Source organism: Hemicordylus capensis, chromosome 6 (genome assembly GCF_027244095.1).
Source record: "Hemicordylus capensis ecotype Gifberg chromosome 6, rHemCap1.1.pri, whole genome shotgun sequence".
In the NCBI taxonomy this organism is placed as follows: Eukaryota; Metazoa; Chordata; class Lepidosauria; order Squamata; family Cordylidae; genus Hemicordylus; species Hemicordylus capensis.
The window spans coordinates 38,794,163-38,818,072 of NC_069662.1; the positions used below are offsets into that span (position 1 = coordinate 38,794,163).

The 23,910-nt window shown below is 45.8% G+C and overlaps 1 protein-coding gene across 2 annotated transcripts in view; it reads right to left on the reverse strand.

Moving 5' to 3' along the window:
* Positions 1–654: 654 nt before the first annotated feature.
* The window catches only part of DLX4 (distal-less homeobox 4), an 88,128-nt gene continuing 64,872 nt past the window's right edge, over positions 655–23,910 (reverse strand). The window contains exons 3-4 of one of the 2 annotated variants that reach the window (XM_053259000.1): positions 13,232–13,425; positions 655–2,502 (exon numbers count right to left, since the gene is read on the reverse strand). In XM_053259000.1, coding sequence (XP_053114975.1) covers positions 2,251–2,502; positions 13,232–13,425 — 446 coding nt within the window. In that variant the 3' untranslated portion in view covers positions 655–2,250. Of the gene's footprint in view, positions 2,503–13,231; positions 13,426–23,910 lie in introns of those variants that run through there. The other variant, XR_008309424.1, reaches the window with a different exon arrangement.

Sequence of the window (23,910 nt, forward strand, 5' to 3'; positions counted from 1 at the left end):
CAGTGGCCAATAGCCAGGGATTATGGGAGTGGTAGGCCAACATCTGCAGGAGGGCCAAAGTTGAGCAGCCCTGATTTTACAAACTTCAGAATAAGGGATTTTCCATGAAGCTCAAATTTCCCTCCTATCTTCCCCTGCTCCATTTTGTTTTGCTTCCAAAGAACTCATTGCAAGGGACCTCCAAATACATTATTGGCTGGCATACAGCTCAATGTCCCCCTGCCTTAGTGCAGTTACACAAGAGCACTCATGCAATAGTTGTGCAGAGGCAGTTGCATGATGGATGGCCATTATTTCTATTGGCTGTCCATTGCACAACTGCATTTTCACAATTACTGGATCTTGCACAAGAGTGCTTTTGCACAATGTGCACACGTTCCGTTAAAAGGCAGTTGGACCATTCGCAGTATGTTGGCGGCTAACAGCTTTATGATGTTTTAGTTGGTCCCAATAAAATAGCTGAAGGCCATTGTGGCTGGGAATGATCGGAGTTGTAGTCCAACCATATCTGGGCACCCAGTCTTGGGAACCCTGCTCTGTGCTGTTGTGCATCCGAAACTCTGTTTCCATTTGTGGGTTTAGTTTCCATGAAATTGTCCTTCCAAATTCATACTTTACAAGAAAAACAAAGAAAAAGACTTAACAAGATTTGTTAAAAAAAAAACATTTATAGTTTTACATTCTTTTTATAAAGAGAAAACAATACCGTATACCAAAAGTTTTATTTCAATAAATAAAATTTTTGTCATTATGCTTGGCAAAGTGTGGGGGAAAGTAAAGTTAAATTAGTTAGTTGGTTTAGTTAAATAGTCTCAAGTTATTTATTTATTTTTGGTGGGGGGAGACTTTATGTAGTGACTGAAACAAACACAAATCATCTTTTTGGGGAGAGGGAGGGGGAGAGATCAAAGGGATTACATTCCACAAACTTTTCATTAAGTGTAAACAATCCTGGTTTAAACACAATTTTTAAAAATATATTTGAGTAACACAGACAAACCTTGAGGCAAATTTGGCTTTGTAGAAAGTGTTTGAATATATAGAAGTATTTTTCTGCAGGAGCAAGTTGGGGACCTGTATGGAAATGGGGGACCTACATCCACCACCTATTTCTTTTGGAGGAAGGAGGTGGGACTATACTGAACCCATTTGGATGGGTAAAGTTCTCGCCAGTTTTAATCCAGTGAGATGATTTTGCTATCTCCCAGTTAACCGGTATTCTGCTTCCAAAATCATTAAGTTGTGCCAATGTGTAGGCTTTCTCTTATTTTTCTATCCGGTTCTGCATTCCTTTTTCTAATACCTGTCTGAAAAATAGCCCAGTGCAGCTCATTAGCATGCTACACTAAGGAGAGCTGCTGACTTTTTTTTCTTGGCAAAGCTCCTGTGCCTTTAGCAATCACTTAACAGTCAGAAATTCAACAGACGAAGCCTTTCCATCCCTGCACCTCCATGTCAGGGAAAGCACCACTTGTCTGCCATCGCACTGTTCAAGACAGGTTCCTTGCCTGGAGAAAAAACGAGAGAGGTGGCAACTTACTCTAACCCTACTCACATCACTAGAACCAAAACAGGGCCATGTCATTCATGAGACTATCTTAAGCGCAAAATGCTAAGTCTTGTCATGCTTGCAACCACAAGACCAGCCACTTGTCCCCCTAGCTAAGCAGGGTCCACCCTGGTTGCATATGAATGGGAAACTTGATGTGTGAGCACTGTAAGATCTTCCCCTTAAGGGATGGGGCTGCTCTGGGAAGAGCATCTAGGTCCCAAGTTCCCTCCCTGGCATCTCCAGATAGGGCTGAGAGAGAGACTCCTGCCTGCAACCTTGGAGAAGCCGCTACCAGTCTGAGTAGACAACACTGAGCTAGATGGACCTATGGTCTGACTCAGTATATGGCAGCTTCCTATGTTTCTATGCTAACACAGCTCTTGCAAATCCATGAGAGAGCACCACTGCTTGAAATGGGGCCAAGACTTCTGGTTAAGTTTTATTGGGAGGTTTCTTTCCTGTCTCCACTTCACACATTCTGTCATAGTTGTTAAATTCAGTCCATGGCCTACATAGATGTCCACTGGTGCATCTGCAGTCCTCTCCTGCCAGGCAGCTTCTCATCTCAAGAGAAGGGCTGGAGATTCCTTCCAAGAAGCCATCTCCTCCATGAGCATTTCCCTGCTCCAAAGACCTTGGTGGTGAGCTTTGGAAAATGGCACACACTAGATGGATGGATGTCCCAAGTGCCGTCTGCATCACATCACCGGAGGCCTCCCCATGTTGTCTTGGTGTTGTGGCTGGTGGTACCAAGGTCCGAAGCTGTTGATGTAGCTGTTGGGGGGCAGGGGGGTTCCTTTGCATGCCATGGGGATGTCCCAGAGTGGGGGGATGTTAGGGGAACAGGGGGACAAAGATGAGGAGCTGTGGAGATGGTCTTCTTGGATGCCGGAGCCCTGCTTCATAATTTTTTTGAATTTGGAACGCTTATTTTGGAACCAGATCTTGACCTGTGATGAGAGAGGAAGAGACTTATCACGTATTGAAATCACTATTGTCATACAAGAAGATTAGATCCTTGGGTGTCGGTGATAAAATCCTTAATTAAAAAGCAAGGAGGAAGAGGAAGCAGAGAGTGCACATGGCTAGAGCAAATTTTGGAGTGGGGTGGGGTGGATATCAAGCCAATTCTTTTAATATGAATTGGCTTCCAAAAATTTATATACTACAAATGCATTTTTTTCAACATTGCCAGTATAGATACTTCTGGATTTAAGGGTTCTACATTTTAAGAGTATTGAATTTATAAGTGGACACCGGCCCTTAATTGCTTGAAGATTTTCAGACACACTCAGTGTTGACATTCAAAAGCAAAACTGTTTGAAAATACTCTAAAAAGTCAAAAATTAGGATCAAGTTGTGTTAGTATGGTTAAGAGCTGTCACAGGTGTTCTAACAAAGATTCTGTGCCTTCACCAGCTTGATGGAGGGGAAAAATCTCGGACTCTGTTTGGACACCTGTATATACTGGTTTCTCATTCTTTTCATTGTATTTTGTAATTCTACCTGGTATTATGCCATGATGTTTTTTATTATTTTCACATGTGTTGAGAGCTGGTTATTTATCCATCATTTACTTTGGGTTTTTTTGTTCACAGGTTTTGCATTTTCGCCCCTCCTCCATTCCATTTTTTCCTCGGTTCACCAGTTTGATGGCAGACAGACATGAAACAGGTCAAGTTTATCTGACAAGGAGGTGCAGTGATAGGAATACTTCATCTGTAGAATTTCTGAAAGGCACAGGAGCACTGTCAGAAAGACTTCATCAGTCAAATTTCTACCTGATCCACAGCTGTGAAGACACAGGGGCAGTGCCAGAAAAATTCTGAATGTGTGGAACATTATTTTCAATTCCAGCCTGTGTTAAGGAAGTGGTCAGCTATTGCAGGACACCCTTTCAGTACCATGTCACACTCAGCAGGGTTGGCATCGGGGACTGGCATCAGTGGGAGAGCTGGTCTTGTGGCAGTGAGCATGCCCTTTGCTAAGCAGGGTCCAGCCTGGTTTGCATTTGAAGGGGAGACTACATGTGAGCACTGTAAGATATTCCCCTTAGGGGATGGGGCTACTCTGGGAAGAGCACCTGCAAGCTTGCATGTAGAAGGTTTCAGGTTCCCTCCCTGGCATCTCCAAGAAAGGGCTGAGACAGACTCCTGCCTGCAACCTTGGAGAAGCTGCTGCCAGTCTGTGTAGACAATACTGAACTAGATGAACCAATGCCTGACTCTGTATAAGGCAGCTTCCTAGGTTCCTAAATGCTCAGAAGGGCCAACTACTGACCCCTCACTATCTCTATGCTCACACCCTTTGTGAGTGGTTGTCAAATGACTGTCTCAGGAGTTCTTCTCAAGTAGGAAGTTGTCAATGGAAGGCAATTTGCCAAACGCTTCCTGAAATCTGGGGCTGATCCTGGCACAAAACATCCTTGGTTTCAGTGCATGGGTTTTGTTTATGCCAAGGTGGTCATGTTTGAACTGAGGAATGAATTTCCCTCCAGATCAGATGGGTTAATCACTGCAGAGTTACCACCTTCAACATCTGCTCTGATTTGTGGCTTGGCTCATTTGCTTGAGTCATCTGGAACTACTGTAAACACCTTTCTGCAAGGTATCAGCCCACTTCTTGTGGTATGCATTTAAAAAAACACAAAAAAAAAACCCATGATCCAGGGCCAACCCAAAGTCAAAAGGAACAGACAAGGTCACTGGGGGCAGCAGAAATTTGGGAGGCACCAGTGAAGCAGCCTGTTCCCCGAGGCAGATGTCCTAGAAACATCTGCAGCTTGAATCCTTCTTGTATTGTGTGGCACAGACACTGAAGCTGCAAATGTCTTCACCAGCATCAATCAATCAATCAATCAATCAATCCATGATGACCAATGTCTGGACTGTCCTGTCTTATTGAACATAGTTGGTTTGGCCTTGCAATACATTCTAATGCTATGATTCTGTTCTCCTCCTTCGGCCTTAATTCCCTCCTCTGTAAAATTGAAATAAAAGTGGCCCATCTCCCAGAGCTTTTGCAAGGGTAGATAAGGGTTACAATACACTTGATACAGATGGACCATGGTTTTGGCAAACTTTGTCAAGAACCTGCCCTCACTTGCCTTTTGAATGTCCTCTATTGCTGCCTGACCCTTCTTCAAGGTCTCTTTTTTTCTAAAGCCAATTGCACAATGGCATTTGTGGAAAGATCAGAGAGGGCAAAGTGTCTTCAGGGCATTTCAATAGATGGAAAACTACAGGAGGGGAAAGCAGGCGACAAAGCTGCGACTAATCCCTGCAGTCCAGATAATGCATTTACAAGGTATATCATCTCCATCTGATCATGTGGCAAAATTGAGGCAAGGGGCAGAAAAAATCACTTTCCTCCTCCATTGGCTATTAGTTTGATATGCAGGAGAGCAGCAAACAATGAAAAGTTTAGTCTCAAGAGGATAAGTTTGTAGCTTTTGAGAACTGGTCTTGTGGTTAGCAAGCATGAATTGTCCTTTTTGCTAAGCAGGGTCTGGCCTGTTTGCATTTGAATGGGAGACATGTATGAGCACTGGAAGATCAGATGTGGCCACTCTGGGAAGAGCACCTATTGTAGGTCCCAAGTTCCCTCCCTGGCTTCTCCAAGATAGGGCTGAGAGAGACTCCTGCCTGCAATCTTGAAGAAGCCGCTGCCAGTCTGTAAAGACAATACTGAGCTAGATGGACCAATGGTCTGACTCAGTAATGGCAGCTTCCCGATATATATTTATATATTTCCAAGACTGGAAACTAATTGTGCTAGTAAAAGTTTCCTTGTGAGCCAGTGAAACATTTTTAGGATGGGGATCTTAATATCATTAATGCCCCCTCCCAGTTCCTTGTTCTGCCTTTTCATCTTCCCTCTTCTTCCTTCTTGTTTGCCTTGTATTCCTCCCTTTGTTTCTTACACCTTTCTCCTGATATCCCTTGACACATCTTGCTCTCGTCTTAAAACAGATCTTGCTCTGTTTTAAATCTTGGTCTTGTAAACCGCCCAGAGACGCAAGCTTTGGGCAGCATAGAAATATTTTAAATCAATCAATCAATCAATCAATTAAAAACAGCCCCTGCCAGCTAAGCAAGGAGGCAGCTTTCAAAGTGGTGGCTCTCATATTAATCAGAGGAGAGCAACTGTCTCTTTCCAAGCATATTACAGTGTCCCTCCCAGGGGCTGTTGCCAGGGCTCCTTTTAAAATTGAGACACACGGACCTGGGGCGTAGGGGGCAACGTGGGACAAGCTCACCCGGCATCCCCTTGGGCTAGCAGGCACACCCCCGGCATAGGATGTCATATGCAAGAGGCGTGGTCACCAGTTGCAATACAGGCGACTTGCCCATCTGCCTGCTGCACTCGGCACTTGGTTTGCACGCCATTGGAGTCATTGCTCAACTGAACGCCAGTGGTGCATGAATGAAGCAGCCAGTGCAACAGCCACTGGCACGGGGAGAACGGGGGCAGACGAGTGACTGGAGCAGACCCTCAAAGGTGTGGAGGGAAGTGGGGGCGAGCCTCTGGAGGCCCCCAGAAGTGTTTGGGGCCATGGTGACCTGGGGATGTTCATCCCCCTCATGCTCTCTGGGGGGTGGGTGGGCTGCACACACCCCTTTGGCATAGGGAATCACTTTCTCAATCCTTTCGCAGTGCAAACCACTTGGAAAACTTTTATTGTGGTCACTGAAATGTGGCATATAAATAGTCTTGATAATAAGGTTAAGAGGACACATCAACCTACGTGCATTCAGTCAAATAAGTATTATTTATATTTCTATCTCACCCTTTCTGCAAAGAGCTTAGATCAGTGTACATGAGATCCCCACCCGCCACACTTTCTTCTCGCGACAACCCTGTGAGGTAGGTTAGGAAGAGAGTGACTGGAGGAAGGTCACTCACTGAGTTGTTTATTATTAGAGAACCAGCCAGGTGAGGATCTGAACACAAGTATCCCCGCTCCATGTCTAACACTCTTAAGAGTGCACACATACATATATAATCATAGAGCTAATCTCTATTATTAGAAACTTTCTTTTCTAGGGTCCAAGATTCTGTGGACAGCCTTTTGCCCATACTTGTGTGTATACACACACACACACACACACACACACACACCATGCAAGTCCAACTGAATATTTATTATTCGTTATTTCTTGTATACCACCTCCTCCAAAGACTCTAGGCAGTGAGCCGGTCTTGTGCTAGCAAGCATGACTTGTCCCCTTAGCTAAGCAGGGTCCACCCTGGTTGCATATGAATGGGAGATTGATGTGTCAGCACTGTAAGATATTCTCCTTAGGGGATGGAGCCGCTCTGGGAAGAGCATCTAGGTTCCAAGTTCCCTCCCTGGCATCTCCAAGGTAGGGCTGAGAGAGATTCCTGCCTGCAACCTTGGAGAAGCTGCCGCCGGTCTGTGAAGACAATACTGAGCTAGATGGAACCATAGTATATGGCAGGTTCCTATGTCCCTTTGTAATTTACAAAAAAAAAAAATTAAAGAGCAGAAGCCTGCCAAAACAGATAAGTCTTAAGAAGGGCCTTAAAAGCAACTAAGCAGAAGGCTGAACAATGGGGGGGCGGGCGTTTTTCCAAAGAAGAGGGGAGGCTACAGAAAAGGCCTTCCTACGGGCCCAGGCACCACACACTACACCATGGCCCGGGACACTAAAGAGGGCCAGCTGAGAAGACCTCACAGGATGGGATACAACCGGCCGAGAGAGGCGGTCCTGAAGATATACAGGTGCTAATCCCATAAGGGATTTGTAGGTGAGAACCAGCACTTTGAATTGGACCTGGAAGTGAATAGGCAACTAGTGCAGCAACCATAAAAGAGGTGTGACACTATCAAATCTACAGCCTTCCATAAGGAGGCGGGCCACTGCATTCTGGACTAGTTGAAGCTTCCGAATCGTTTTCAAAGGCAAGCCTAGGTAGAGTGTGTGACAGCAATCCAAATGTTTACTGTATCCTGAATATGCAAAAAAATGAGGGCGGGAAGAGCTGCTGCTATGATCCTGCTTCCCTGCTATCCCATACACTAAGTCACCCTGGATCCCCCCTTTCTTTCATCACGAAACCCAAGGCAATGTATATGGGGTTCCCAGGCAGCCAGCACTGACCAGATCCAGACCGACTTAGCTTCAGCAAGAAGGTGGTCACTGGTCAGAGCATGCATGACTCGCACTCAGACCACTACATGATATGTAATACAAACTGGGCTTTCCGTAATCCTGTTTAACTTAGAAAACAGGAAGCACCAGAGCTCAAATGTGTCCGAAATTACGGTCCCCTAAGCCAAACCCATCTAGGGAAAGAAACCAGGGCTATAGAGGAGGCAAACATACTCTGCTTCTGTGCAGAATTATCTTCAGACAGTCTCTCCATTTGCCCTATCAGTTCCTTTGCAGACTCAAGAGTAGGGCTATAGAGGAGGCAAACATACTCTGCTTCTGTGCAGAGGTACTCTCCTTCATTATTAATTTACTATTTCAAGTGGTGAACATTCAGGAAAGGTTCCTGGGCTAAAACCCTGATTGAAATTATCTTCAGACAGTCTCTCCATTTGCCCTATCAGTTCCTTTGCAGACTCAAGAGTAGGCGAAGCAATGTTTTCTAGGGGCCAAATTACACATTACAATAACCTTGCAGTTTAGTCTTGAATGCTTGGTTTTAGTTTTAGTTTTTTAAGTTACATAGCAGCTGCAGACAGGGAATGGGGATTAAAACGGAGCCCACAGCACACGGGGAGGGGGTATTTAAGCCTCTCCCCTTGTGCCACGGTCCCAAGGAAAATTATTCCCCCAGATCATATTAGTGCTTCCCTCGTAGAGCTGATCGTAACTGTGGGAGCAATTTTCCTTGGGACTGCAGTGTGGCAGGAGAGAGTTAAATGCCCCTCTCCCCACTCACCATTCTGATCTCTCATCAGGGCTTGTTATCTAACTACAAAAACCCAAACACAGCACATGTTATATCAAACACATAACATAGCGTGTGAGTAGCCCTCTACTCCCAAGGACTTACAGTCTATCAGTCAGGAAGATCAGAAGTTGGCGGGTGAGTTTGGGGATGGGTAACATGGCAACAAAGGTGCAGGCAAGGTGAGGTAAGGTACGATGTTTCCCCGTGTAAAGAAAATACGTCACCGGCTGAATTTCGGCCTACTGCGTGGTTCTTAGAGACACAGGAGTCCAGCCAGGAAAAAAGCAGGGGGCAACCCTATTCCCTCCATAGTGGTGGTGGTTCAGCTTGGTGTGGGCACACTCAAAAGCATTTCAACAATTCCCCACCGAATGATGCCCATCGTTTGCAAAACGGTGGGAATTTTGGGGGGGAATCTGCAGCGTCGAGAGTGCGTCTCCACTCAGCAGCCGCTGTCACAGGTGGCTGAGCAGCTGAAAGAGATCGCTAGAGACAGACAGATGTCAGGGGGTGAGTCCACAGCCAGAGGCATTAAAAAGATTTGGGTTTTGAGCGAGAAAAAGTCAAGTAGAAACCTGCCAAATCCATATGTTGGGGGTGTGAGGGAGAGGCACTGAGGTAGAAAAGGCTGGTAGAGAATGGGGTTCTTCCCCTGGGCAGCACAACAAAAATAAGGCTTAGACCTGGACCACATGTTATAATCATAGCCCTATTCAGACGTTATGTCCAGTACATGTACAATCTGTATACCATGTATACATCCATGTACAGATCTAAAGGGCTCATGCCATGGAGTACCACTCTGGAGTACCACTCCAGATCACCCTCCCCCCCCCGATCCACCCAACCCCCTCCCACCCTGCCCAGGGGCTGCTGTTTAGGAAACAAAAACCAAATACTCAAAAGGCAATTCCATGCTTAACGCAATGTGTAATCCGGGGGTGGGGGGTGGCTCAAGATCTTTGAGTGCCTGAGGAGAGGCACCGAACACTACCCCCCCCGGCTTTGGCATACTTCTCCCCCCACCCACCGCCACCAGGCACCCTTGGGGATGTAGCTCCGTGGAAGAGCACTTGCTTGCATGTAGAAGGTCCCAGGTTCAATTCCCAGCATCCAAGTAGGGCTGAGGAAGGCCCCTGTCTGAAACCCCGGAAAGTCACTGCTGCCAGTCAGTGTAGACAGAACTGGACTAGGTGGATGAATGGTCTGACTTCAGTACAAGGCAGCTTCCTGTGTTCAACTTGAGGAGCACATCTGTAGCTTGCCATGTGCTCTGATGAACATGTATGCAAGGCATGAGTTCGTCAACATAAGAAGAGCCCTGCTGGATTGGGCCCCAGGCCTACCTAGTCTAGCATCCTGTCTCACACAGTGGCCCACCAGGTGCCTCTGAGAAGCCCACAGGCAAGAAGTGAGGCGAGGGACTCTGAGGCTGGAAGTGGCCCAGAGACACCAGTCTAGTAGCCATTGACAGGCCTGTCCTGTTCCCAGCTGCATCAATATGAGCATGGCCTTTGGCTGCTGTTCTCTTTATTGGAGCAATTTAGGCCCCATTTTCTAAGACTGTGTGCCTAGGCAAGAGAATTTATTTATTCGATTTATTTATTCAATCCGAATGCCCTTTGAGTGCTTGGCACACATACATGCTCCCCCCCCCTTTTTTTTTTTAAACACAGAGTCTGCTGCTTTTTAAAACCTGTTTCTTGTTTCCTCATTGCACTTGCTCTTGAGAAGTCTCTAATCAGTGAGGAGTCAAGGAAAAATAAGGCTGGAGACCAACATTTTTAAGAGAGCTGCAAGTGGTTTGCAAAGATGCTTTGCTTCTGACAGCAGAGACACACATTTCTTTTGTGCCAACCTTGTTTCTGGTTGAACAGGTTGGGCAGGTTTTAAAAAGGATACGCAAACCTGCAAAACCTGTTTACCAGGCCGGGGGGGGGGCGGAGGGGGAAGTGGAACGGAAGAGCAACAGGTCCTCTTTTGAACCAACTTTCTGGAAAAATCATAATCTCTCTCAGCCCTCAGTGTCTTTTAGGCTCTAGCTACAGGTCACATAAAGCATATAGGAGCATAGGAAGCTAAAGGTCAAGGTAAAGTGTGTTGGCGAGTCGATTTCAACTCCTGGCGCCCACAGAGCCCTGTGGTTATCTTTGATAGGATACAGGAGGGGTTTGCCATTGCCTCCTCCCACGCAGTATGAGATGATGCCTTCCAGCATCTTCCTATATCGCTGCTGCCCGACACAGCGGGGATTTGAACCGGCAACCTTCTGCTTGTTAGTCAAGCATTTCCCTGCTGCGCTACTTAAGGTTACTTAAGTGCTTTATACTAAAGCTGCTTTATACTAAGTCAGATCATTGGTCTGTCATGCTCAGTATTGACAGCATTGACCGGCAGCATCAATCCAAGGTTTGAAGCAGGAGCCTTTCCCGGCCCCACCTGGAGATGCTGCCAGGGATCGAGCCTGGAACCTCCTGCATGCAAAGATGCTCTACCACCGAGCTGTGGCCCTATCCCATAATTAGGCCCTGCATACAGTGTACACTGATGGGTGATCTGACTTCACATACAATTATTCATACATTAGGCAAGCACAACAGAATGCACAATCGATATCTCTGCAGGCTCCAGTCCCTAGGTTCACTTTTCAAACGAATGCAAACGAGTGTGCATTCACTCACATAAAGGCATGTGCTCTCGTACAGGCCCCTGTATGCACATACAGTGTAACATGTGAACAGCCCTCCTGCCATTCCCCTGTTCCATGCACGGACTCGATATAGAGTCTCAATGGTTGCACCACCTTGAAACTTACATCATTATCTCTTGAACATGCAAAGCTGCCCTATACCCAAGGGCGTAACTACCATTAGGCAAGGGGAGGCAGTCGTCTTGGGGCCCCACTGCCTCGAGGGCCCCCCCCCGAGGCACATCACATGACTCCCCACCTGCCCATGTTGCACCCCCTATGACTTATGTTGCGTCTCTTGGAGATCGGTAGGAGCAGAGAGTAAAAGAAACTCAATTCAATGTGAACTAAGTATTCACCGTATTCATAATGGGGATGTGAGTGTGAGTGCACTACATATTGTGAAGTATGTTTGTGTGTGTATATCAGCGAGGGGCCCATTTTAAAATCTTGTCTCTGGGCCCCCTCCAACCTTGCTACGCCCCTGCCTATACCAGAGTCAAGCTCACTGGCTGGCAGCAGTTTTCCCAGGGTTTCAGCCAGGAACCATTCCCAGATGCCTGCGGCCTGCTACAGGCAGAACAGATGCTCCACCATTGGGTTACGGGCCATGGGTGTAGCAAGGCCGAAGTGGGTCCTGGGACAAGAAGAGAAGATGGGCCTCTGGGCCCCCAGCCTCCTCCTCCTCCTCCTCCTCCGCCCCATGTCTTTGCTACCATCTCAACTGCTAATGGAGCAAAGAGGCACTTTCCCCAAGTGGTGGTTCTTTTTAGTGAGCAGGGGGAGAGCAACTGGCCCTATCCATCCCCAGCACAGCATCCCTTCAGTGGCTGTTGCAGGTGTCTTATGTTTCCTTTTTAGATTGTGAGCCCTTTGGGTGTGTGTGTGTGTGTGTGTGTGTGTGTGTGTGTGTGTGTGTGTAAGTAAACCACTTTGGGAACTTTTGTTGAAAAGCGGGATATAAATATTTGTCGTATTTGTATTCTTAAGAACTATAGGGACATGGTGAAAAACTAAACATCCTCGGCCTGCCCTTCCGCTCGCTCCTATGCAAATAATATCACACACTCCCCACACTCTGATGAGGAGCCAGATGCTTGCCAAGCAAGCGGGGAGGCGAAAAATACGAGTCAGCTGCTTCCCAGGAGGTGGGTCCCTCTTCCTCATGGGCATGGCAATGCCTAACTTGTCCTTTGAACTTCAACAGGACTAGGAACCTAGGAAGCTGCTTGCTACTGAGCCAGACCCTTGGTCCATCTAGCTCAGTATTGTCTATATGGACTGGCAGTGGCTTCTCCAAAGTTACAGGCGGCCCTATCCTGGAGATGCCAGGGAGGGGACTTGGAACCTTCTGCATGCAAGCATGATTACTTGGAGTGATTTTTCTCATCAGGTCAGCCAGTGACCCCCCCATTGTATAGTGTGGCCAAGAAAGCTTTAGGTGAAAGAAAGAAAGAACAGATGGAGAGGATTAATGTTGTCACTCTCTCTCAGCCTAACCTGCCTTACACAGTTGTTCTAAAGATTAATGCCATGGATAATTTGAGTCTTAGCTACGAAGCATGCTGGGTTACCTAAGGCCAGTCGTCATCATGCAACCCAACCTACCTCACAGGGTTGTTGTGAGGATAAATGGGATAACTCCATGATTGCTACCCTCCATGAGCTCCCTCTAGAGCAGGGATTCTCAACATTGGGTCCTCAGATGTTATTGGACTTCAACTCCCATAATTCCCAACCAAAAGTCACTGGGTCTAGGGATTATGGGAGTTGAAGTCCAATAACATCTGGGGACCCAACGTTGAGAATCCCTGCTCTAGAGCAGGGCAACTCAGCTTGGGTCCTCCTGCAGATGTTGACCTACAACTCCCATCATCCCTGGCTATTGGCCACTATGGCTGGGAATTATGGGAGCTGTAGTACAAAAACAGTTGGGGGGGGGCTAAATCGAGCAGACCTGCTCTAGAGCAAGAGTAGGCAACAACAAAAAAGGGGGATGGGCTACACAGATAGCTAAGAAATACACAGAAATGCAGGCCTGTGACTATTTCGCTCCGTCTCACCTGTGTTTGAGTCAAGCCCAACTGTGCCGCCAGCTCTGCCCGCTCAGGTAGCGCCAGGTACTGGGTTTGCTGGAAGCGCTGGTTGAGCGCCTGTAGCTGGAGGCTGGAGTAGATGGTGCGCGGCTTCCGGATCTTCTTCCCTTTCCCGTTGATGCGGATTTCCCCATTCTCAATGATGGTGGATTTCTCAAGCTCTTCCAAAACAAACAGATTTCAAGTCAGCTCCTCTGCAATTGAACCCAGTTCCCGTGCTCTCTCTCTCTCTCTCTCTCTCTCTCTCTCTCAGCTTAACCGACCTTTGTCATAAGGATAAAATGCAGCGGGGGGGGGGCACGTAAGTTGCCCTGAATTCATTGGAACAAAGGCAGGATAAAAATGTACTAAATAAATACAAGTGCTTGGCGGCAAGCAGACTTTGAGTGGCTACATGCAGCCACAGGGGAGGGGACTGTTCATAATTTGCATTGCTTTTCTTCCCCAGCTAATCGAAGTGTGCTAGTGGAATAATCACCTGAGTCAGCATTCTAGGAATATACTCATTAATTTCCTATGAAGAGAGATGCCGGAGACGAAGTCTGCCTTGTAGCCCTCAGCCCTCATCTCAGACACATGAGGACTAATTGCTGCGGTTATTTATTTAGCACATTTACACACCACCCAAATCTCAGGGCGGTTTACAATTTAAACAAACAGCAGTGGCAACTAGGACCTAAAAATCATATAAAACAGATTAAAATGTCCATAAATACAACTTTAAAACACCATCCACTAAGAGCCTGATGAAACAGGTGTGTTTACAAGTCATTTAAAAACAACGGGAGATTGAGAGGTCCCGATTTCATTGGGGAGTGTGTTTCAAAGCCTCAGGGCACCCCCAGAGAAAGCCCGACTTGGGGTCTCCACCAAGCGAGAGCCAGTGGCAACTTCGGCTGAACCTCCCCTGATGTTCTTAATAGGCGGCAGGGTTCATGAAGAAGGCGGCGCTCTCTTCAACACGCAATGAGGTGGGGAAAGCATTCTGTGCATGCTCAAAAGCACTCTGTTCAACCCCAAACCAGCATGTAACCCTGTAACACCCCCCTCAAACACACGCATATACACTTAAGTTCCATGCAACCGATTATTTGTCCCTAAATGTACCCCAGGTTCACTGTTTTAAATGAACGTATGTACAATCATTCACACAAACCTGGACATGGGTACCTGTAAACACACATACAACATAATCCAGGTGGCGGGAAGCTGCTCTGAACAGCTTTCAGGTGCAGCGGGAGGAGGGATAAACACCTACTAATTTATAATTAATGTTGCCTCCTGCAGCGCCACACACACACCCCTCCCGCCGGCTGCGGCCGCACTGACACGATCTCTGAATAAGGCTAGAGGAATCATGTCTCCTGACCTAGAGGCCGCCTGCACCCACATTATATGGATGTGTGGGCTGTGGTGACAGAAAGGTACTCTGTGTATACTCAGGCGCCCTCATCAATATGTTTCAGGCTTGAAGTGAACCTTGACCACAAGCCCAGATTTCAGAGTCTCTGCACACAGTCTTTCAGAAGCGCTTGCAGTGATGTGCTTGCGGAACACAACCCCGCTAACTGGACCAACCCTGTAAACTTTCAAAGCGGTGCTTCTCTTTTATTTAGCCGAGGTTGAGCAACTGGCCCAATTTAGTCCCCGCACAGCATCCTTCCAGCAGCAGCAGCTGCTGGTGTCTATCGTATGTTTCTTTTTAGATGGTGAGCTCACTGGGGACAAGGAGCCATCTTACTTCTTTTTCTGTGTAAACTGCTTTGAGAACTTTTTTGTTGAAAAGTGGCATACGTGATAGCAAAGTAATAATAGTAACAGTAATGTGTTAAGCTGGTGAGATGGATTCCCGGCAGAGCTCCAAGGCATGCCTTACCATGCAAGCATTTAGCAAAAATACTACAAGGGATGGGGGGAATGGTCATGGACATTTTAAAAGTCCCAGGTGATGATGTGAAGAGACTAAACTCTGGCCCAGTCCAAACATTTCTGTCGATTAATGGATTACTCACAGCATTGTCTGTGAAGCACCTCCCTTGCGAAGAGTAGCCACCTCCTATCTTTGATGGCTTCTTCACACATGCAAGTCATCGCTTGATATTGCCATATCAAGTCATAAATGTGTACATCAGAACAAGGCCAATATATCAACTAGTTGGGTTCTTAGCTGCATGCAAGCTTTTGAGTAACACAGAATATACACACAGAGGCAATCCTGTGAACATAAAAATTAGGACTGACAAAATTTAGGAAATGTAGGAGCAACAAAAGGAAGTACTTTTTCACACAGCACATAATCTATGGGCTTCTCTGCCATGGGATGTGGTGATGGCCACTAGCTTGGATGTCTTAGACAAATTCATGGAGGACAGGTCTATCAGTGGCTACTAGTCTGGTGGCTATAGGCCACCTCCAGCCTCAGAGGCAAGATACCTCTTAATACCAGTTGCAGGGGAGCAACAGCAGGAGAGAGGGCATGCCCTCAACTCTTGCCTGTGGGCTTCTCAGGGGATGAGAAGCCCACAGGCAAGAGTTGAGGGCATGCCCTCTCTCCTGCTGTTGCTCCCCTGCAAGTGGTATTGAGAGGTATGTTGCCAGATTTGGCTTATTTTAAGATACACCAAAATTCTAAGCTGTGATGGCTCCCTTCACCAAGGAATCTTGGGAATTGTATATCTGGGAAGATGCTGAGAGCACTCATACAGCTGGTTTTCACACCCAATCCACACTTATTTTTCCGATGTTGTTGGACTACAATTCCCATCATCCTCAGATGCAATGGCCAGGCCTTTGTGGCTGGGGATGATCGGAGCTGTAGTCCAACAACATCTGGGGACCCAAGTTTGAGAACCTCTGAGTTGTGTCTGTTCTTTCCAAACTTACAGATTGTATGAAATTCCAGACGTAATGCATTATGCTAAGAATTCCTCATTATATTCTCTGTTTTTCAAAACCTGCCTCTTCCCCAAGGGGAGAGTAATTGAGTAGGAGAAAGCTAGCCCACAAAATGCAAACAATTTCAGAAAAGAGTTCCTGTCCAATCAGAGGCCTTATTTCCCCCCCTCTTGCCTTGAAACTGTGTCAGGGGAAGGAAGGAGCTAGGAAGAGGTCCCTCTGCAGTGCTGGTTTTAATTCTCCCTGGGATACAATTTAATTAAGAAGCCCAACTGATGTGCAAAGCAAAGACAAGCTGTTAGACTTAACGAAGAACACTCCCTAGACGCCTCAATAAACCACATCCATGTGCTACTGTAGAAGCCACAACAGAAAAGATACAGAAGAAGTTTTGACAAGTCAAACAATTTGGGGAGGAAAACCATGACACTATTATCTTTAAAATAATTAGTTGTATGTTTTGTTTTGTTTTTAAAAACTACAATTGGGAAGTGCTTTTTTGTTTTTAAGTTGGATCTCAACCACTGAATTGTGTAGACCTTAGATGAGAATTTGGAGGAGGAGGAAGAAGAAGAAGAAGAAAAGACAGCGAGGTCATTCACACGAGCAGGTGAGCAGGGTGGTGAGCGGGCGAGGAGGGCAAGCTGATCAAACTCACCTCCCCCTCAGACCATGCCTCCAAAGTTGCTGGGAGTGCAGATCACGCTCCTGGATGATCTGCAATGTGTCCTGGCCTCTGGAGATCCCACAAGGCACAGTTTGACACGTACAAGGCATTGGGGGATTCCCCCAGGAGTCCGGTGCTCTAGGCACCCATCTCTGTGTCTGCTGGGGCTAAATATAGCCCCAGTGAACACACAATCCTGGAGCCTGGGTTAAGGGCTTGGTCAAGCCCTGAACCCTGGCTAAGAGCTGGGCTACAAAACAGGGCTAGGCGGCTCAATCCCGGAGGTTCTCATGAGCAGCCTAACCCCAGGCTGAGTGTCCCTGGCCTGGGTTAGGCTGCGCATGAGAACAGCCTCTGTGTCCGGAGTTCTCTCTCGTTTTTTCCATCTGTGTATGGAATGAGTTTTGTTCTAGGCGGCAGTATCAAGGCAGTGTCACATCAAAAACATGCATTCAGAGTGGGACCTTCTTGATTCAACCTGAGCGGGATCTAGAATTAACTGAGCGGACATCAAAAAACGAGTGAGTGCAGGCACACGCCTTAGAGCAGGGGTGGACAAGTCAAATACTCTCATGAGCCAGAACCAACCATGACTTGGTAGGCAGGGGCCGAGGTAACATTAATGATTACATTAGAATTAATTATTAAAAATATTAATGAAAGCAATTATTAGTTACCTACAGCACAAGGAGGCTCCTAGCAAGCAACCTTTTCTCTTCCACTTTCAGTGCTTGCAAAGGTCAATTTTGAAAGGGGGCTGAACACCACCAGGTCCATGGGGCAAGGTGGCATTTTGCACCTCACCCCAGGCACCACAATACTTTGGGCCACCCCTGGGGCCAGCAAAAAAGTCCCTGTGGGCCAGATCTGGATATGCATATGTTGTGTAGGCCTGCCTTAGAGGGAACACTGTCTGTGTCTCCTAAAAATTATAAAGTTTTGACATACCTTTAATCTAGGGACCTGTGGAACAGCAGAAGGAAGTGTATGTTAGAGGATAAAGAGGGTCTACTGCACAAGCTGCATGGAGAACTATATGGGACCAGATACATACACCAAGGTGGAGTGCCACAAAACTTGCTAAATCATACATCGTAGAGCAGGGATTCTCAGCGTGTGGGTGCCCAGATGTAATTGGACTTCAACTCCCATAATTCCCAACCAAAGGCCACTGGGGCTGGGGATTATGAAAGTTGAAGTCCAATAACATCTGGGAACCCACACATTGAGAAACCTTGTCGTAGAGTAAGGGTTCCCGACCCGGTCCCCAGCTGCTGTTGAACTACAACTCCCATCTTCTCCAGCCACAATAGCCAAAGGATGAAGATGATGGAAGTTGTAGTCCAACACACATGAGTACTCCAGGTTACAATAGCCACAATAGCCAAAGGATGAGGATGATGGAAGTTGTAGTCCAACACATATGAGTACTCAAGGTTAGGGATCCCTGCAGTAGAGAATCTTCCACAACCTTGCGAGAGGTCTTGGAGCACTTCACTGGGATTGCATCCCTGAAAAGACTGCGGCCACACTGGCCAGTGGAGTTCTTGTGCAATCAGGTAGCCCTGCATCAGAAGTTAATTTGCAAGTATAACCACATTGCGGGACACAGTCATTTCCCCTATCTTATTAAGCTTCCCCACATCTAATAGAACATCCATTCACAAATTGTACTTGCTAGAAGAAAGAATGTACAGGGGAGCAGAAAGTCAACAATTTACAACACCCCTACAAATCCTGCAGTTCTAAAATAAAATGCGGATTTTCTCTTTGTGATTTTATTCTGGTTTTTCAGTCAGGAGATATTTCCCCCCAGCAGTTATTAAATACTTTAAAGACAAAATGTGTTCATCACAGGCTTTCAGAATACCCCTTAAGGCTGCAATCCTATGCACTCTTACTTGAAAGAGTGCACTAAATACAGTGAAACTAACTTTTGGAGTAAACATACATAGGGATTGCATTGCAAGTCAGCAACCTTATGCATACTTGTATGGGATTAAGTTCCATTGCTCAGCGGTACTGACTTCTGAGTAAAAATACAAATGATCAGGCTGTACAACTGCCACAGCTGTAGATTAGACCACGGTATTTGGTGTCTGCCGTGGTTAAAAGCCACTAAGAGATGTAAACATTTATTATATAACCACATAACTAATGCTGTTAGCTGCTTATATTCTTCAAAAAGTCAGCAATAGGCTATCTAGCCCATTTATATTGGCAATAAATGGTTTCTGTCTCTGTAAGACATCCCTCTTATCCCAGATCACTCATCTTAATATACACATCCATAGATTATATAAAAGCAAGGATAATGCAAGGAATAGAAAATTTGCTCAGCAAAGAAATCCATTGAAAACGGAAGCTAAACACAAGATGCATAAAGTTCCAGGCTCCAAACTCTCCTTAGCCACAAACTCAATAGGTCAGATTTTTTTTCCCCTCCCCAGTTTCAATGCAGGGATGATAATATTGTCCTTCCCTTTAGGGCTGTTAGAAGCATCACTGACTAAATGCTAAGCACTATTTATTAGCCCAATTATCATCTGTACTTTGTCCATTAACATTAATAATAGTTTAGAGCAGGGGATTTCCAACTTTAGGTCCCCAGATGTCATTGGATTTGGACTACAACTCCGTGGCCACAATGGTCAAGTTGGCAACCTTTGGTTCAGAGGGAGATTGTACTGAATCAGTTTTCTCTCTCAGTCTAGGTATACCAACAGAATAAATATATAGCCTAATTGGCATCCTATTTCCTAACCTTGGTTTTCTTTATCATATCTGTATTACAAGAGCTGGAACATTTTAATTCTTTGAGTTTTGTTTTGTTCTTTAAATCTAGATGGGGTCATCTTGGTTACCTTAGATATTATAGTCTTTGGAATTGATTCTTTCACTGTTAGTTTAAGCTTAAGAGTTGAGAGCCTCTTCGTTCTGAACCCTTGAGATGGGGCAAGAAAGCTAGACCCCTGTAACTTTTGAATTTAACTTTGAATGTAACATAAAATTCAATAGACACAGCTTTCACCATCACGGCATCTTCCCTCCCCAGACAAACTTCACCTGTTGGATCTGCCTCTCTCTGTTAAAGACACAAAAACTCTGTTAAAGAAAGCTGAGCCAGTAAAATAAAACACCTTTCCTAAACTGATTCTCTTATCACTTTATTATACCTTCTCCGGCCAACAGGATATGACAACGCAACATTGTTCTCACTTGGAGAGTCTCATTTCAAATGAGACTCCTCTCATTTCGGACTGCACAATCTTTTTAATGGGGATTCCACTGTTTGGTGGAATCCAAGTCCCTGCGTTATTGACTCAGAAGTCAGTCCGGGTGAGTTCTTCCTCCCACGTACAGGATCATTACCTTAGTCTCTGGTGCTACAATCAAGGGTGATGTTGAATTGACTCGTTTCACAACCCATCTAAATGCATCGATCTGGATCTAACGCAGAGCAGAAATGCCTCAACAAGCTATCAACAGGTTACCCAAAAGCAGCACAGGACCTATTCGACCGGAAGCCCATAAGTAAAACTAATTAGACTGTTGTCCTGAGACCGTTTAAGAGGACAGCAGAGTGTAGGATATTTCTCTTGTTACAGGACAAACATATGGGCCGAAATTAACGCTGTAAATCAGTTCTACTAAATCCAGGGAGAGCGGCTTCTGAATCAGGGTGCAGAAGGCAAGCTCAATTCCTCAGCTGGTTTTGGGGGGAGAGAAAGACAATTTTGAAGGGAAGAAAAATATGTGCGGGGGGGGATATTAGATTTCATGTGGGAGTTCAGTTAAATAGGGAAGTGGGTCTGCACCAACGGTCTGAGTAAACGTGTTTGAGATTAAAACGTGTTTAAACGCTGCAATCCTTTGCAAACTTACTAGAGAGTAAGTTTTATTGAACATAGCGGTACGTACTTCTGGGTAAACAAGGACAGACTCCAGCCATAAACCCTGCATCCTCAACATAGTAACGCCAACGGAGTTAATAGGACAGGATCATTTGCTCCAGCCCAATAATTGCATTGCAGCCTGTCCGTGCGGTTAAAAAGACTGCCCTCTTTTTGTGTGTCTCTCCTTTTTAGTTCTTCTCCCCCCACAGAATCATGACAACAAATTAAAGGCCGAAACTGAAATCATTTAGCCAATTTTGCGGGGGTGTTCGGTTTTGATTGCAAAGAAAGAGCCGGTCTATCCACAATCCACTACTCGGTTAAATCGAAACATTAGTTTTGAAACCTAATTTCAAAACATCTTTCTTAGGTGCAGAGGGCGAAGGCGGGGGGGGGGGGGACACACCAACCCGTGATGGAAAAGACAGAAATTGAAATGTACCAGAATGGTGTAAATATTTGGTTAATTTCGGGTTATTGTAATTAAAGTATTAGTTACCGATTATTAACAACCTTTATTATGAATGTGTTTATTTGATGGGCTTTTGCGATGTTCTCGGGTGGTTTTTCTTAGAAATGTATTCGTATCTGTTGAAATTTGTCAATTACGGCGCCAGGAGGTCAGTTTCACAGGTCAGTTTCAACTCTCTCCGAAATTGATCGCGATTGATTGATCTCCCTGAAATTGATCGCGATTGCAGTGCGGTCTTAGGGACGTCAGTTCGGAAGCAAATCTCACCATCGGAAATAATGGACCTCCTACGTTAAGCGTGAATATGACTCTGAGACTTTATTGAAGCCGCCTCCAAAGACATTCAGTGGAATTTGCAGCCTGCCTGATCCTATGCATGTTCGCACCGAAGTGCCTCTAAGCTTAATGAATCAAATAGCACAAGCCTGCACATGTTTTTACCCCGATGTAAACTCCTCTGAGTTCAGGGATATTATTTTCCCTTTTAGGATTGCAGCTTTACTTCCAGGCAAGCATGCATTGCAACCTTAGGCTGCGCTCTGATGCATGCTGATTGGAGAATAAAATCGTACTGAACTCTGGGCGCGCTGCTGATCCGTTTAAATGAAAACCTAAAGCCACGATCCAGCGGGCAGCAGTTCCCTGCCTTGTAAAGGAGGTGTGGAAAAGCAGCACACCGCAACCCCAAGTTCTTTAGGGCTTAATCAAGGAGGGGCTGGACACGGCAGAGAGGAGGCTGTAATAACCACCGCGTGCCTCCAAGTCCAGGTAGCAGCGAGTCAACCAGATGAAAGGACTTATTCGCAAATGGAAAAGCCCTCGAGGAAGCATTTTGTTCCAAACACGAAGACGCCTGACCCAGTGTCTAAGTAAAACTGGTTGCATCGTAACTGGAACACACACGCACACACAACGACACAGAGACACCGCCACACCTTAAGCCGGTCCTCTAGGAAAAGACCAGCCTTCCATGCGTTCTGCAGAAATCAGGCACGTGTTTTGTTGTTGTTTTTTTAAAAGAAGTGGAATTCCGTGTGGGTCGCTCTCCAATTGCTTGGGGCGCCCTGCGCTGGATAACCCTGAAGGGGGCAGGAGGAGGATCTCTATTCCACCCCCCCTCCTGAAACTGAATGTCAATAAGCCGCCCCAAGCAGGATTGTACTACTGGAGAGACGGGATACAAATACATGTTTTAAATAAATAACGAGGCCCCGAGTGGAGTGGCGAGAGAAGACATAAATTTAAAAAAAAAAAAAGGGGGGGGGCTTCAGGCTATTTTTTTTTAAATGATCGGAATTTAACTTTAAATCAAGACGTTTTCCACACCCAATTAGACCTTTCATAACCAGAAATGTCTGGTCGGGGGTTGTAAAGCAGCTGCGCCTGATTTATGACTCCATATGGAATAGAAACCCCGCAGCCTATCCAGACACGTTTTTCGGGAGTTCGGATCGACCTTCGATCTACATCCAAGCAGATGATTTGGGTGCAGTCCTAGCAGGCGCGCGCGTTTACACGAGAGTAAGTCCCCCTTGAACCCTGCGGGACTTACTGCCATGCCGAATAAACATGCCGAGAAGCGCTCTAAATGAGACACAAACCCACCGATCCTCTCAGTGCTCTTGCGCAGGAGACTATCCTTCCCACTGGCCTTACGGAGGTGGCAACACTGGCGAGCAGTCTCAGTTAGCCTGTGATGAGCCAGGGGTGCAGATCCCCTAACCCCACACTAAGCATCTGAGGTCCCCCTTCATTTTACTGAAACCCCCCCCCCACCAACCTAACCCATATCTTCCATTTTTCTTTCCCCTCCGTGAATGCCAGTTCTCTCCCACCCCCAAAAAACTTCTCCTTAAACTATCTCTCTGTCTGCACTCCTGTAATGCGCAGGCTTCAATGCATGGGGGGAAACAACCCCCCTACAGCCAACGTATTGATTTTAAAACCTTTATATCCCGCTTTTCTGTTCGCAATAAGCCTCTAAAGCGGCTAACAAAAACATCACAAAAAAGTCAATTTCCTCTAGGGTGTTTTGTTTGTTTTTAAGGAGAGGGAAGAAAAGAAAACCAACTGTTTAATATATAAATATTTGAAAATAAAAGGGGAAAATCATTAAACATATAACTCTAACTCAATGTATTTGGGAATAACTCCGTTGACTATAATGAGATTTACTTCCGAGTAAAGAAGATACCTAGGTTCGGGCTCAACTCTAGATGCGACATTCCTGGTTATTATAAAGTGATGTGTGCGGGCATTATTAGTGTTCTTTAGAATACAATCCATCTTCTTGAAATAAAACTTATTTGAAAAGAAGCCAACTGCATTTAGGAGACCAGTAAAGCAGGTTTTTTTTTAATTCGCCTGTTTTAAAAGGAAAGTAAAATCAAATGACCTAAACTAAAATTAAGAACAATTGCCAAAGTATGTATTTTTTAAAAACTGTTGAAGGCCTAGGAGGTATTTAAGCACGATCTCATTGGACGATCATCTGAATTAGACTATAATTTTAAAAATCAGGCTCTCAACTAATGTTTAAGACGACTCGAAGTTGAAGGAGGGGCGAAATTGACCCTTGAAATTAACCAGACGCAACTATCTTTTCCGAAGCCATAGGAAGGAATCGCTAAAGAGCCGGACAAACAGAACAGAAATTAAAGAGGATAATTAATCTGATATATTTAACAACACCTAGCTGCAGTCCTTGAGGGGAAGG